Source organism: Adiantum capillus-veneris, chromosome 7 (genome assembly GCF_014529385.1).
Source record: "Adiantum capillus-veneris isolate H3 chromosome 7, ASM1452938v2, whole genome shotgun sequence".
In the NCBI taxonomy this organism is placed as follows: domain Eukaryota; kingdom Viridiplantae; phylum Streptophyta; class Polypodiopsida; order Polypodiales; family Pteridaceae; genus Adiantum; species Adiantum capillus-veneris.
In genome coordinates this window covers 80,006,223-80,020,519 of record NC_140937.1, presented here as the reverse complement: position 1 = coordinate 80,020,519, position 14,297 = coordinate 80,006,223, and the positions used below count along the sequence as shown (strand labels likewise).

General features: G+C 43.0%; 1 protein-coding gene across 2 annotated transcripts; it reads left to right on the top strand.

The window, feature by feature from the left end:
* The first annotated feature begins 253 nt into the window (after positions 1-253).
* LOC147454111 (E3 ubiquitin-protein ligase WAV3-like) lies at positions 254-3,757 on the top strand. 2 transcript variants are annotated; one of them, XM_086516105.1, is made up of 2 exons: positions 254-1,088; positions 1,511-3,757. In XM_086516105.1, the coding sequence occupies exons 1-2, from the start codon at positions 759-761 to the stop codon at positions 3,530-3,532; spliced, it is 2,352 nt and encodes a 783-aa protein (XP_086372231.1). In that variant the 5' UTR covers positions 254-758; the 3' UTR covers positions 3,533-3,757. The 2 variants fall into 2 exon arrangements, with proteins under 2 accessions (XP_086372231.1, XP_086372232.1); XM_086516106.1 differs by having other exon boundaries at positions 950-1,088; positions 1,471-3,757.
* The last annotated feature ends 10,540 nt before the right edge of the window (positions 3,758-14,297 follow it).

Sequence of the window (14,297 nt, the reverse complement as noted above, 5' to 3'; positions counted from 1 at the left end):
GCAACGCCCACCACGGACGACTAGTTTGTCGTCTTTGAAGCTTTCGCTTCGCTTCTTGCGTTGTTAGAAACTGAAGGTCATAGGATACAAATATGGCATATGGAGAGGGGGTCCTGTAACTTGTTGAAAATACTTTTCAAGGGACGATCTCATCTCTTTCCTCGTCATCACACACTCTGGCACTGGACTCCACCAAGAGCTCTCTCTCTCTCTCTCTCTCTCTCTCATCCTCATCATAGAGGCTGGCTTCACAAAGTTCACACTCACGCCGCACCATGTGACTGTTTTTGCGAGTGCTGAAGTCTTGGTCTGCGTGTTAAGGTACTCCATTTTCTTCCTCTGCACTCACGGGTAGTTTCTTTCGTCCGCACCTTGCGATGCGCTTTCCTCTGTTCCGCAGTTGAAGAGAGAGAGAGAGAGAGAGAGAGAGAGAGAGGACTCGCTCTCCTCGGAAACACCTTGGTGGGTTCTGCTTCCTTTTTGCACGCGCATTTGGACGGCACACCACCCACACACCCACACACACAGAGATTCTTAGCACGGGGTCAATCATTCATTCTTCAGTTGGGCTCTTTAGGGTTGACAAGGAAGAGAGCGAGAGAGAGAGTACGAAGATTGGTCGCAACAACCTAATTATTAAGGGTATTAACGCTAATCTGAATCCCAGATTGGAGAAGCTTCAGCCTGTGAGGATCATAGCGATCTGCTTGTCTTCTCTGCATGTGGATTATAGTTGAGTAATTATCTAGTGGAGAGCCATGGGCAGCAAATGGAAGAAGATCAAAATGATGCTAAGCAAGAGATTATGCATAATCTCTCCATTCGACCCTTCGGACCAGGACATGGAGGTTTCCAGAGGAAGTGCTAACGATGTGTGGGCTACTCGCTCTCACTCACAGCCTCTGTCTAAGGGAACTGCAACAAACATGGGAAGAGGGTCATCACTCAATGGCTACAACACAGGACCCATGATCATTGTGGATACTTATGATGTTCACACGCACTCAGCGCCATCCACTCCTCCAGCAAGCTTTTCTGGGCCCATTCCGTCGTGTCCAAGTCGTGCCAATGGCTTTCGGGTGCCTCGGGTATGTGCTCTCCTACTCTGACACCTTGCTTGAGCACGCACATGTTTGTTTTAGGGTTATATGGTTATGAAACATCTTGAGAACATCAGTAACATCTGTGTGTAATATCTTCCCTCATCGCCTTGCATGAGTATGTCTGCGTGGGCGCCCTCATCCACATCCACACACCTAACCTACCCACGGACGCCACACCTCAATGGCTTTGTTTATGTACATCAAGTTGTGGATGGGTGAAGGGTGCATTTATTGCAATCTCTTATCCAACACATAGTACATACATAGTTGGAGTTGCTGTCTCGCGCTCTCTCTTTGTGTTTAATGATAATGATAATGTGTGTAGGTTCCTGGCATGTATCTGAAGTGCTTGGTTTAATGTCTACAGATAGGATGATTATGCATTTTTTTTGGTTTTGGCATGGCAGAGCACATGTTCAATATGCTTGGAGTCAATGAAGCCTGGTCAAGGTCAGGCATTATTTACAGCCGAATGCTCACATACATTCCATTTCTCATGTATTGCGTCAAATGTGAGGCATGGCAATCAGATTTGTCCCATCTGCCGGGCAAAATGGAAGGACTTGCCTTGGCAAGCTGGCCTGGAGGGGTCAAGAAGCCAAAGGAGCAGGAATAATTCTTATAGAAGGGCTGCGTCATCTTCCTCGCGTGGAGTTGATATGAGTGGATCACACACATTTACGGATTTGAGAGAGGGACGCGGATTTCATAATTTTTCTTTTCAATATATGGATGAGAATCTCCCTAGTGGTTCTATGTATTTGGGTGAGCCTGATTGTTATGATGATGATGAGCCACTTTGTCAATCAAGCTTATCAGATTTCCCATTGGGCAGGATGAGTTTAGGTTCTTGTGACCAGAAAGTGCAAGTAAAAATGTTCTCGGAAGTTTCTGCTGTGCGGGCATGTGAATCAAGGCAGCGTTTCACGGTTTTAGTGCATCTGAAATCCCCTGCCTCTAGTATTGCGAATGCAGAGGCTTGTGATTCACCGTCACGCTTGAATTCTCGTGCCCCGCTTGACCTTGTGGCAGTGCTTGATGTCAGTGGAAGCATGGCAGGCAGAAAACTTCTGCTTCTCAAACAAGCTATGAATTTTGTGATACACAATCTTAGTGCTGCCGATCGCCTGTCGGTAGTAGTCTTTTCTTCAACTGCCAAGCGCATTTTCCCCTTGAGAAGAATGGGAGAAGATGGGCAGCGTCAAGCATTGCAAGCCGTGGATGCACTCATCGCCACTGGCGGCACCAACATTGCGGAGGGCCTACGCAAGGGTGTGAAAGTGCTTGAAGAGTGTAGGGAGAAGAACCCTGTGTCTTCTATTATGCTCCTTTCAGATGGGCAAGATACGTTTAGCATGAATTCAAGAAGACAGCTGCCGTTTTTTCTAACCAGAGGAGTTTCAGATACGCGTAGGCTTGTTCCGCGCTCCATACGGCGTAGTACAGGCCTCGGACGGATGCAAATTCCTGTACATACGTTTGGCTTTGGGTCCGATCATGATGCTGCTACTATGCACACAATTTCGGAGGTGTCGGGTGGTACTTTTTCTTATGTTCAGGCAGAGGAGGTGGTGCAAGATGCATTTGCGCAATGCATCGGTGGCTTGCTTAGCGTGGTAACTCAGGATGTACAGCTTACAATATCTTGCTCAGCACCAGGTGTATTCATTACTGGCATACATTCAGGAAGCTATGACAATAGCATTTTAGACAGTGCCAGACATGGTATAGTCAAATTAGGTGATCTTTATGCTGAAGAGGAAAGGGATGTGTTGGTGGACCTAAAGCTTCCGGCTCTTTTAGAGTCTGGGGAACCTAACACCATGTCTTTAGTGCAAGCTGCATGTATCTACAAGGATCCAGTGACTCAGGAAGTCATTCAGAATATAGCAGACGAGCTGCGTATAATGCGACCATTTGCTGTAGACGATGGGCAGCAACTAATCAGTTTAGAGGTGGATCGGCAGCGTAATCGGTTGCGAACAGCTGAAGCTATTGCAGAGGCAAGGTCATTGGCAGATCAGGGTAACATTGAAGCTGCACAATGTGGCCTTCAAAATGCTAGAGCTCAATTAGGGGTCTCACCATCAGCCCATGCAGGAGATCGACTATGCCATGTCCTCGAATCTGAGCTAAATGAGATTCAAGAAAGGATGGCAAACAGGCAGCTGTATGAGAGGTCGGGACGCGCATATCTGTTGTCTGCCCAAAGCTCTCATTTGAGGCAGAGAGCGACCACTCGAGGAGACTCCGTAGATTGTTTAATGAATGATTATCAGACTCCTTCTATGGTTGACATGATCACCTTATCACAAACACAGTTACCTTCAGAAGCTTGTGCTCCTGGTCTACCACATGTATCCAGCTCGACCAATTCTGGTCGGTCACTACTTCGGAGGGCTTCTTCTAAGTCTCGAAAATCTCAATAAAGTATTTTTTCCATGTAGTATACAGCTCTTTTTGTATCAAGCCCTCACTTTCCTATAGTATCACTTGTAATTGTTTGTAAGTAATAAGGATGAAGCTATCCATGTGGTGGTGGGCAGTGCTTGAAAAGAACTTTTGCAAGAAAAGTTAGAAAACCCTCATTGTGAAAATTGAAGAGCTATCTTTGAAGGTTTTTATGGCTAAATTCCTCCAGATTTGATTGGGTTTATTCACCTCTTTACTGAATTTTAGGCGAGTTTCAAAATATATGGGTGGGAATTACACTCAACCTTGGTTTTCTTTGAGCGTTGGTGCTGCGTACCCATTTGTTGAATTTTGTTGCCCTGCTTTGTTCAACAGTATCTACTCTGGGTATTTAAAACAAGTCTTAGTGATTAAGTGAGATAAGTGTACATTTGAATGTTTTATTATCTTTTAAATACTTAGTCGACCTACCTTTGCATTTGAATCATATAAATTTTGCAAAGGACTCTGTATTGTGCCTCTCATTTTAGAAGGCCAAGGCGCATCCACATCTTGTTCCTAATGGATTGTAATTTTTGCTTATTCATTGTGGTGGTCTGATGCATTGATGTCAGGGCAGGAAAGGATGCCTTTTGCTAATGAAACGAAGTTTTGCTTATTCATTGTGGTGGTCCGATGCAGTGATGGCGGGCCGTTGAAGTGGGGTTACTTTCACCACAGTTGATAGCTTTTTCATTTAGTGTTCAAACTTTTTCTATAATTAGGACTGAACGTTTTATTGTAGGTCCTTGGCTTTTCTACTGCAGGAAGGTTGTTTGGAATGTTGTGATATTGCCTCAATAGATGTTCACCTAATGGCCAATTTCGCAGCAGAAAGGCTGGTTGTTCCCCTAAGAGGCAGATTGTAATCCTAGGCACCTTACTGAAAGGCTTTTGGAACACTCAGAAATTTGTTGCCCTCGGCCAATACTCACTAAAAACAGTTTCTGGACCAATGGAAAAAAGGACGGCCAGATACGTATCAGGTTTGTCAGAGTTCTTATTGTTTGTACTCTTAATATGTGCCAAAATTGCTTGTTTCGTGAGGCAAGATTTGGCGAAAAATTTTAAATTTTAGACTTGAAAAATAGATACACTTAAGGTGGGTTTTCTGTGAAACCCAACTCACGCAAGACACACGACACTTTTGTGACGTCCTCTTCAGAAACTGCATTTGCCTTACTTTGTGTCAATGACTGATGTGCAAAGCTGTTAACCTCTTTCGAAACATCTATGGTGCATCGAGCCTAAATAAGTATGTATGAAGATACAAAGTATTCACTGCAACAGCTTATCAATGGAAATGGATGCAGCTAGAGTGTATCGATGTGGAAATGCGCTGCCCAGCACTTGACTATATTATTACTTCTCCATGGTGTATGTTAGGTGCTAGTGTTGATGATTATAGGTAGGTAGGGAGCGTACTACATGTAGCTAAGTTGTAATCTGCAACCATTTCAACTGTCTTGTGAAAGTGTGATACTTGAAGAGTAGACAAATCCATGAGAAAGATGAAGCTGACAGGTGTACGGCAACGGAGCATATGCCCCCCTACGGACAACACCTGTATCCAAGGTATCATCGTGTCCATGGCGTACTGTTGTGTAGAGGATGACAGGATCCGGAAAGATTAAGGCAGAGATTTGAAGAGTTCTATGGAATGATGTGTGTGGCTATAGAGGAAGATGGTCACAAGGACGAAAATTGCAACCCATCCTTAATCACTTCTTAAGACCAATATTAAACTAAATGCAGTTTTTTTCTTCTTTCCATTATTTAAAAGGATTGTGATCAAAATACAGTTTGCTTTGTCACTTAATCTTGTTGTCCTTAGGCAGACTGAACACATTGATATTCATCACCACTTTGTTGGGGATTACATTCAAGATGGTCCTATCAGCTTGGAGTATCAAGATGGTCCTATCAGCTTGGAGTATTGTCCCACTAGTGAAAACGGTGCAGATGTTCTCGCAAAGCCTTTACTTTGACCTTGATGGAATATTTTAGCGATGTGGAGTTAGATCACCCTTTGGCGCTGAAGAGGAGATGTTGGAGATATGTCAACACGAGATGGTGGCATCCTATGTTGCACAACATGTTTGTATCACTAGATTGGCCTTGCATATACATTTTAGTCTAATCTGGTCCATTTTTATTGCCCTGGACCATTTATTAGTCAATTGAGCCATTTTGGGTCCAATTATCTCATTTATAGCAAGGTCTCTTGCTTATTAGCTGGGCACCCCCCCTTTTATTCCCATATTTGATCCCAAACTGCGACGTCCCTATTTGCACACCTCTACGTCACCTTTTTGTATCAAGGTGACCCTTTGCCCCTCATTCTCATTATCAATCCTATGAGCATCCTCCAAAGTTATCGAGTTACTGCTCTTGGTGTGTTTGTGTGTGTGTGTCCTCTATCTGCTCTCCCATCTTCATTCCTTCAGAACCAACAACTTGACTTGCAGTAAGATTTCCTCTATATGCAAGACAATGCTATGAGAGAGGATGTGGAAGAATTGCTTTCATCTTGGCTATAAGCGCATCTCTACAACCTATCAAGGCATAGTCCCTTCTCTCTTAACAAATCTATCATGGCTATGTATTTTGAGAGAGCTATGTACTTTGGCTATGTATTTCGAGTTACTGCTCTTGGTGTGTTTGTGTGTGTGTGTCCTCTATCTGCTCTCCCATCTTCATTCCTTCAGAACCAACAACTTGACTTGCAGTAAGATTTCCTCTATATGCAAGACAATGCTATGAGAGAGGATGTGGAGGAATTGCTTTCATCTTGGCTATAAGCCCATCTCTACAACCTATCAAGGCATAGTCCCTTCTCTCTTAACAAATCTATCATGGCTATGTATTTTGAGAGAGCTTTATTATTCTTTATTGACCCCCCCCCCCCCCCCCCCCGCGCGCGCGCGCGCGCACACACACACACACACACACACACACACACACACACACACACACACACACACACACACGTGTGTGTGTGTGTCGTGCTTGAGATTGCTTTGTACATTTATGGAATATCTAATCTATACACTCATTTTTGTGAGTTTGGCAAAAAACAAAAAATAAAAAAATGGCAGCCTTGAAATGTGTGTGGGAGAGAGAGAGAGAGAGATGGAGAAGAGGGAGAGAGAGTTTGGAGAGTGTACTTTTGATCGAATTGCCTATCTTTCTGAGGATGCTGCCATCCTCTCTCCATTTAGCTCACCATGAACAAATTTTAATCCCTAAAAGAGAGATTTTTCATTTGGTTTTTCCAATTTGCCCATGTGGCTAGTGTACTTAGTTCTCAAAGTTCCACGTTGTTTCTTCAGTGCTCTCAGAATCGTCACCATTTTGGCATTCTTAGAGTTGTTTTAAAGTATTGCAAATTAGCCTCTTCCCGTTGAGGTTGAGAGAGAGAGAGAGAGAGAGAGAGAGAGAGAGAGAGAGAGAGAGATTCCCTTTATTGTGCAATTGTAGTAGAGTGGTGATCAAGATTCCTTGTAGATGGCGGAGACAGTCTCAATAGGTGGGATTTGGCTCTTGGAAGCCGAACAGCGGACCAGTCAGTAATTACCATGGCGGTTACCACAGTAACTTCAAGGGGCTATAAATAGGACCCATTTCATTGTAATCGGGTTGGTTGTACTTTTGGGCTGCTTATCTTTTGACTTCTTACTCTTAGTTGTGTGGTTTTAGTACTGAAACTGTTCCTGAGCTACACTATCTTCATTTGTAATCCTACTCTGTAATCCTTAATACAGTAGTCGAGTGTACTTCAGTCAGATATACCTTGTATTCATTCCTCATGAACTCTGAATCTGAATATGAATGTGAACACTATTTTCAGTCGTTCAGTCTATCTCTTGCTTCAGCAGATGTATTTTAGTTCATGTAACTATTCCAGTTTAGTTTCTATTTTCTCTTCCAGTTCTACTGACTGAACTAACGACTCACCAGTACCATTCTAACACTGGAATCAGCTATCTAAAGAGATCAGCTCCAATTCCATTTTGGGGATCACGGTGATTAGAGCTGTTTCTCATTGATCTTAAAACTCTCCTCCCAATTTGAGTTTTCAGCGGCAGTGATGGCACCCAAACCCAGCCGTGGCCGAAAACCATCCTACCGCGTTGACCCTATCCTTGAGGAGTTAGAAAGAGATTCTATTCCTAAGAATGAACAAGTAATTGACACTGAGGCTCAGGAGGAGCATAGTCATGCTGATGAGGTAAAGGACTCTCAACATTCTAGTCAGTCCAGAAGAAGAAGGGCTGAAAGGGAAGAACACAAGGCCAAGAGTTTTCGGACCATACGGGGGGACGAAGGAGCCAAAGGCAGTAAAGGAAGTTGCCATAGTTCAGTAGAAAAGCCAGGGAGAAAACATAAACTGAGATGGAGGCAGAAATTAATTGGGATGCAGACACATACCATTATAAAAAAGCTTCAAAAAGGAGTTTGGGCCCCAAGGTGAGAAGAGGAAGAAATGATGCTGATAGACATGATTACACATCTTCATTGAAAATTTATTTTCCCGTGTTCAAAGGGGGAAAGAAGGATTACCCGGATGTTCATATCCAAGCCTTTGAGCAGTATGCTGAGTTGAAAAATATTGATGAAGATGACTGGGGTGAATACTTTCCGCAAACATAAAGGAAGGAGCAAGGAAATGGTACTACCATTACCCGGCTTGTCAACACAGATCATATAATCAACTTCTTAAAGCTTTCCGACTGGAATATTCAAACAACAGAGGAGATGAGGATATACTCTGTGAACTGGATAAGATAAAGTAAAGAAAATTGTCAGTCAGAAGTTATGTTGAGAAAATCAAGGAATTGACTAGACAACTGGCAGGAACCACCATCTGAAAAGCGGTTGCAAGCATGGTTTTTGAATGGTTTTCGCAGTAAGAAGCTTAGGGAACAGGAGGTGCCATCACCAACCAAGAAATTCAATGATTTGGTGCAGTGAGCCCTGAAGCTAGAAGAGCAAGCTAAGAAGGAAAAGAGTCATAGGAAGAAGAGGTCCAGTAGTAGCAGTACTTCTACTGAGGATTCTGATTCCAGTAGGGCCTCCAGTCGATCTGAAAGTAGCTCAGATGAAAAGAGCAAAGACAAGATTAAGAAGGGATCTTGGTCTAGGAAGATTGAAGAGATGGCCCGACAAATTGCTGAAATTAGCCAGACCAGACAACCGGTAAGAAGAGTGAAAACCTCGTGTTCAAAGTGTAAATCTAAAGATCATGTTTCAAATGAATACCCACAGTGTACTTATTGCAAAGCCTATGGCTATCTATGGAACAACTGTGGTATTCGAATTCATCATTTCAAGAAGGGAAAAGATTTGCTGGTGGTAGCATTTACCAATGCTGAATCAATAAGAGTGGAAACTACCAGTGCTTCTCAAGAAGAGAAATCAGGTATCAGTGGTACTGGTACAGGGTGCGGCAGATACCAAGGGGGTACTAGCCGGGGCCGGGGTCGTGGTAATTTCCAGAATCGAAGCTTGAATTTCTATACTTGTGGTAAGTATGGGCATTTCGCGGCTCAATGTCTAGAAACACCTGTGACTGCGGCTACTGAGGCGAAGGTTCCATTAGGAAATTTTGGAGGTCATTTGGAGGGCCATATGAAGAGAGAGAAAAATAGAGCGCGTCCAATGAGCATGAAGGCTACGTTACGTAGAAAAGTACCTGGAAAGACTCAAAAAATAGGAAAATAGCATAAAACTTTCACGAAACTAGGATTGTAGCATAGTAATTTCCTTACTTTTACCGAGCTTTTAGGTGCTTGCGTGTGGTCCCACTTCTGATATTCTCTCATGGTCATTAACGTACTGGAGGGTGACCATTAAGCCCGCACAAGATATTGGAATTTTAAAACACTTTCCCTCCATTAGAATGCTTTCAAAGTGAATCTCCCTCCACTAAAGCTTTTCTCTGAGAGTTATGGAATCCACGTCTTCTCGCCCAAGAGCCTCAAGGTGTTTACTGTCTCTCACACCAACAAACAACAACGGCACTTTGCCTAGAAGGCCAAGTAGTAGCATATCCTCAATTACAATACCAGCTTCAATAAGTGCAGACAACCAATGGGTTGGACAAAGGATAAACAAAGGTTCATGGGTCCTCATGCAACCAAGAAGACCCAAGAGGTCTAGTGGTATCAACGTTTACCGCTCAGCATGGAAGGCCAGGGTGTTGGATTTCAAAGTTGAGATCGGCAAAAGATCTGTAAAGGAAGTTCTTGTTCAGCATGTGTTTACCCATCCAGAGGTGATAGCAAACGGTGGAAATGTATCAAATATACATCAACCACGTTGCAATTGTAAGTACTCTTGACATGTGAACTTACTGATACTCTCATTATAACTTTTCTTATATATTTTGCAATGTTTCTCCCGCTTGTTATGAGTAATGTCTCTACTCTTCACAACTCAATTACATTAGATTTGTCATTTGTACTTATTGATACTCTTAGTTTAACTCTTCTTATATATATTGCAGATGTTTATCCCTCTTCTTATGAGCAATGGGAGCCTGTGGAGTGCATAATAGGCCTCTTCCATGTTGTACATGCCCATATTGGTTCTCTACAGTATTCAGAGAGGAGCAGCAAAAGATTGGCTGATGAGGGAATCTTTTTTTATGACCACTTTTACCAACTCAGCTCAGGCAATAAGAATGGCATGTTGGTGAAACTGCCTCTACCGACCGATTGGAACACTGTGGACTGGCCAGTTCCCGAGGAAACAATGGTGGAGGCAATGCGAAGTAAGCTCTACAAGGATATACAAAGGTCTCTACGTAGCTCTATTCCTACCAAACTGGTTCGAATTGCAAACTTTTGTCCTGTTGCACTCTTCATAGAGCTGTTTCATAGCTACAACATCAGAGTTACAAAAACTATGTTCATGTGCAAGTCATTTCAGCAGTCATCCTGTGACAAAATTCTTGACAAAGGATGGTATGCAAAGGAAGAGATTGGTTTACGGTGCGAGGTCGCGCTTGATACTCTAGTTGTCAAGTACATGATTGCAAGCCAATCACTATTACTCTCATTTTGGTATATGCGATCACAAATGCTAAACGGTAAGTACATTCCTATGGACCAAGTTTCTGCAGGTTTGGAAGATAATCCTACTGTGGACGTGGAAGTGATTGATAAAGAGAATGGCCTACTATTGGTGGTTACAATAAGGGAGCTATGCAGTCTTCAGCATTTGCAAAATGACATCATTGAAGAGTCAATGGACAAGGAACTATCAGATTTTTCCTTTTTCTTAGCTGGCCGTAAGGTGATGCGGCGAAGAGAAAAAGATATTTTGTGCAAAGAGTTGGATGGTCGGGTTGAAGTAGTGTCAATGTAACAGATATTCTTGTAAACCCAAGTGTATACAAATGACTTTCAAGACATGAAGTTTATTGATCTCATTTTTCAATTGTGCCCTGTGAAAAAGTGTGCTTGAAATACATTTCTTTACCACGTCAAATCTCTCTCTCTCTCTCTCTCTCTCTCTATATATATATATATATATATATATATATATATGTTAGACAAGACAAAGACAGATAGAAGAATCATCTTAATTCATTAGAAAGTACAAACTCGTCCGTGAACAATGGACTGAGATACAATTTCTGTAAGTATGGAATCAGAATGTCTTCAAGGTAAAAATCGAAGGAATGCCCCTCGAAAGAAGGTGGTGAGATAGTTGTTCCCGGCGGATTTAGTTCTCCCTTTTCGGGAGTATCATCAATTAGTAGTGTATTAGTTGCATCAAAGGGTACACCGATTTGGCTAAACGGTTTGTACAAAAGAGGTAATCTTGGTTTTTTAGGGTGGTAGTGGCCCTCAACGGTAACGCATTTTCTTTGATCATACAAAAAGGCAAAATCTGACGTGTGAGCTTGGCATACACTGCAAACTATTGCAACTAGTGGCGATAAGTTTTGCCTTTGCATTGAAGACCATATGCCAACTCTGAAGCGCGGAAGAAGAAACTCAATAAACTCCTTGGTTCCTGGACGAACCACGAGTCGACAAGTTCCCATCCGAAACGTTTGCAAATCCTCAAAGGGTCCTCTGTCACCGAGAGGCACCCGCATCAGCAGCAATCCATTGACGTCCAAGATAATCAACCTCTGTAAAAGTTGACAAGTACATATAAGTAGTTAGAAGCTGAACATATTTTGCCATACTTGAATAGACATTACCGGAACAACCGTATCTACAGGTAGCAAGGGTCCATACTGGGTCTCTGTAGTGTTCATGTCGTTGTTGCTCTCTTCCGCTTTATCTTCATAGTCATCATTCAAATCTTCATCAGGGGTCTCCCCCATGGCCCTTTCTGCCTGATTCAAGGTTGATCGGCTTGCCTCATACATCCTTCCCTGATCCATATCATTTTGCTCATCCCTAGGCCTGCTTTCCTCATCCATATCCTTTTGCTCATCTATAGGCCTGCTTTCCTCATCTTCGGTTTCAGCCATAGGCTCTTTTGGCTGTTCCACTGGCTGACTTGGCTCTTTCATTGTCTCCTCCGGTTGAACCTTAGCAGCTTCCATATGCTCATTTGTCCTTTCCTCATCCTCGACTCTTTGATCTTCTGCTGATATGACACCCTCGGCCCGATGCGATTCCACTGTATCGGATGTAGGGGTTTGTCGTGGTGGCACGTCATGTTTTGTAAGATCAATAGTGCGCTCATCCAAGCCGCTATCTTCAAGCTCTCTAGGGCTAGACATAGTAAGCAGGTGTTGTATTAAACTTACCCGGTATCTTTGCAAATAATCATATGTGTAGTTTTTTAAAGCACTCTGCAAAATTGAAAGACCACATGATGAGAATTCTTTTATAGACTAAACCAAAACTAACTGAATGCATTGCAAAATGGGTACCTTAGTCATGAAAGGTTTTAATGCAAAGTAGCTTTGCAGGACATATTCTGCATGGAGAAGACATCTCCAGCCGCAAGAATTCCCATCGGTTTGATTTGGGACAGGTACTTCTTTGATTGGGGCCTTGTATAGTTCATACCTTCCACATAGCTTGCCATAGGCAAGCAACAACCTCTTTATACAACTGCACAAGGCAATGTCAAGATGTTAGCATGAGGCTTCAAATTTACATGGATATCTATAATAAACACTTTCTGACACAAAACACTTACAGCCTAATTTCAAGGTGGGTTCCTTTTATTGAATTGAACACCCACACTGCTGGTTGGTCAACATCAAGGCATATGAGACTCCAGTGATGGTTGTTCTCATATGGGAAGATGATCACAGTAACTTCCAGCATAGCACAGTGGCGAAACCAGCTCTCAAAGGTCCTAGATGGACTATTCTTTTGTCTAATAATTACAGACATTTGTGGATCAAGGAGAAACACCTCTGTGTGAGTGTGCAATGGGAGTTGACTTTTGATCAGGCTGCAGAGACTCTACCTGAGTTAGCAAACCTATTATCTGAGTTTTCAAAGCTAGCAAGATAGTAACACTTACTTAAGACAAGCATAGATAATTGTGTCTGAAATCTGAGCATCTGGATTCTGCAATAAATCAATGTCCACCTTTTCCAGAGCTAGGTTTCTGGTTCCATCTACAAATGGTATCTCTGCAAGCAAACCATTCTTCATTGAAAGTAGAGTTTCTTGATTCATTGCCTCTATAGACAGGGTCACATTGCACTCTGTTTGTTTCTGGGACTCCACTGCTACTTTTGCTTTCTCCTGAAGCTCTGCTTCCCTCATTTCTTCTGTTTGGCGAGCAATAGTCTCTGCCTTTGCCCTTGTATTCACATCATGTGTGACATCTACAACTGTGAGCTGAGGCACTAGCTCCGGGGGGTATAACAAAATTTCTCTCATTTTCTTATCCTTGCAGACATTGGGGACCAGCAGTTTGTCATACCTCCACCTTATTCTTTTCAATGTCTCACTATCTTTGTCCATTATAGTAACCCTGTGGGCATGGGCTGCAACAATGGTCATGTCACTGAAGTACTCCAGTAGGAAGTCCTCAGCTGCTTCCTGTAGAGCCATTAATGCCACCACCTTCCACCTTTTGGTGCCCCAGGTAGCTTCATCACATATGGACCTCACCATCCTCTGGAAGGGCAGCTTTGGTATGCATAAATCTACACATTTCTGTGCCTTTCTGATTTCTCTGAAAAGTCCCATGCAGGTTTGGAGCTTCTTCATCCTTGGCCCTTTCAGAATTTTATTTGGTTTTCCAAGTCTTTTCTTTGGGGTTGCTGATCTACCACTTGCTTTCGATGCTAATCCTGGACCCTTGCCTGCCTTCCTTGCAGTGGCTTTTGTTCTAGCCATCTTACTGTACACCAAAAGAAGAGTCTCAATCCCCTTCTCTCTTTCTATGAATCTCTCTCTCTCTCTCTCTCTCTCTCTGACTCTCTCTCTCTCTCTCTCTGACTCTCTCTCTCTCTCTCTCTCTCTCTCTCTCCTTTCTATAGCTTAGCATATATAACTAGAGAGAGAGAGAGAGAGAGAGAGAGAGAGAGAGAATCCACATTACTAAAGGCGCGCACAGACCACTTTTTAACCTCAACAAGCACGTCCGCGCGCCGTTAGTATAGGTTAAAATAACACACCCATACTCTCTCTCTCTCTCTCTCTCTCTCTCTCTCTCTCTCTCTCTCTCTCTCTCTCTCTACTCAATGGACAGTACTAACGGCGCGCATAGACACATGCACTACGGGTATGACTCTCTACGCGCGCC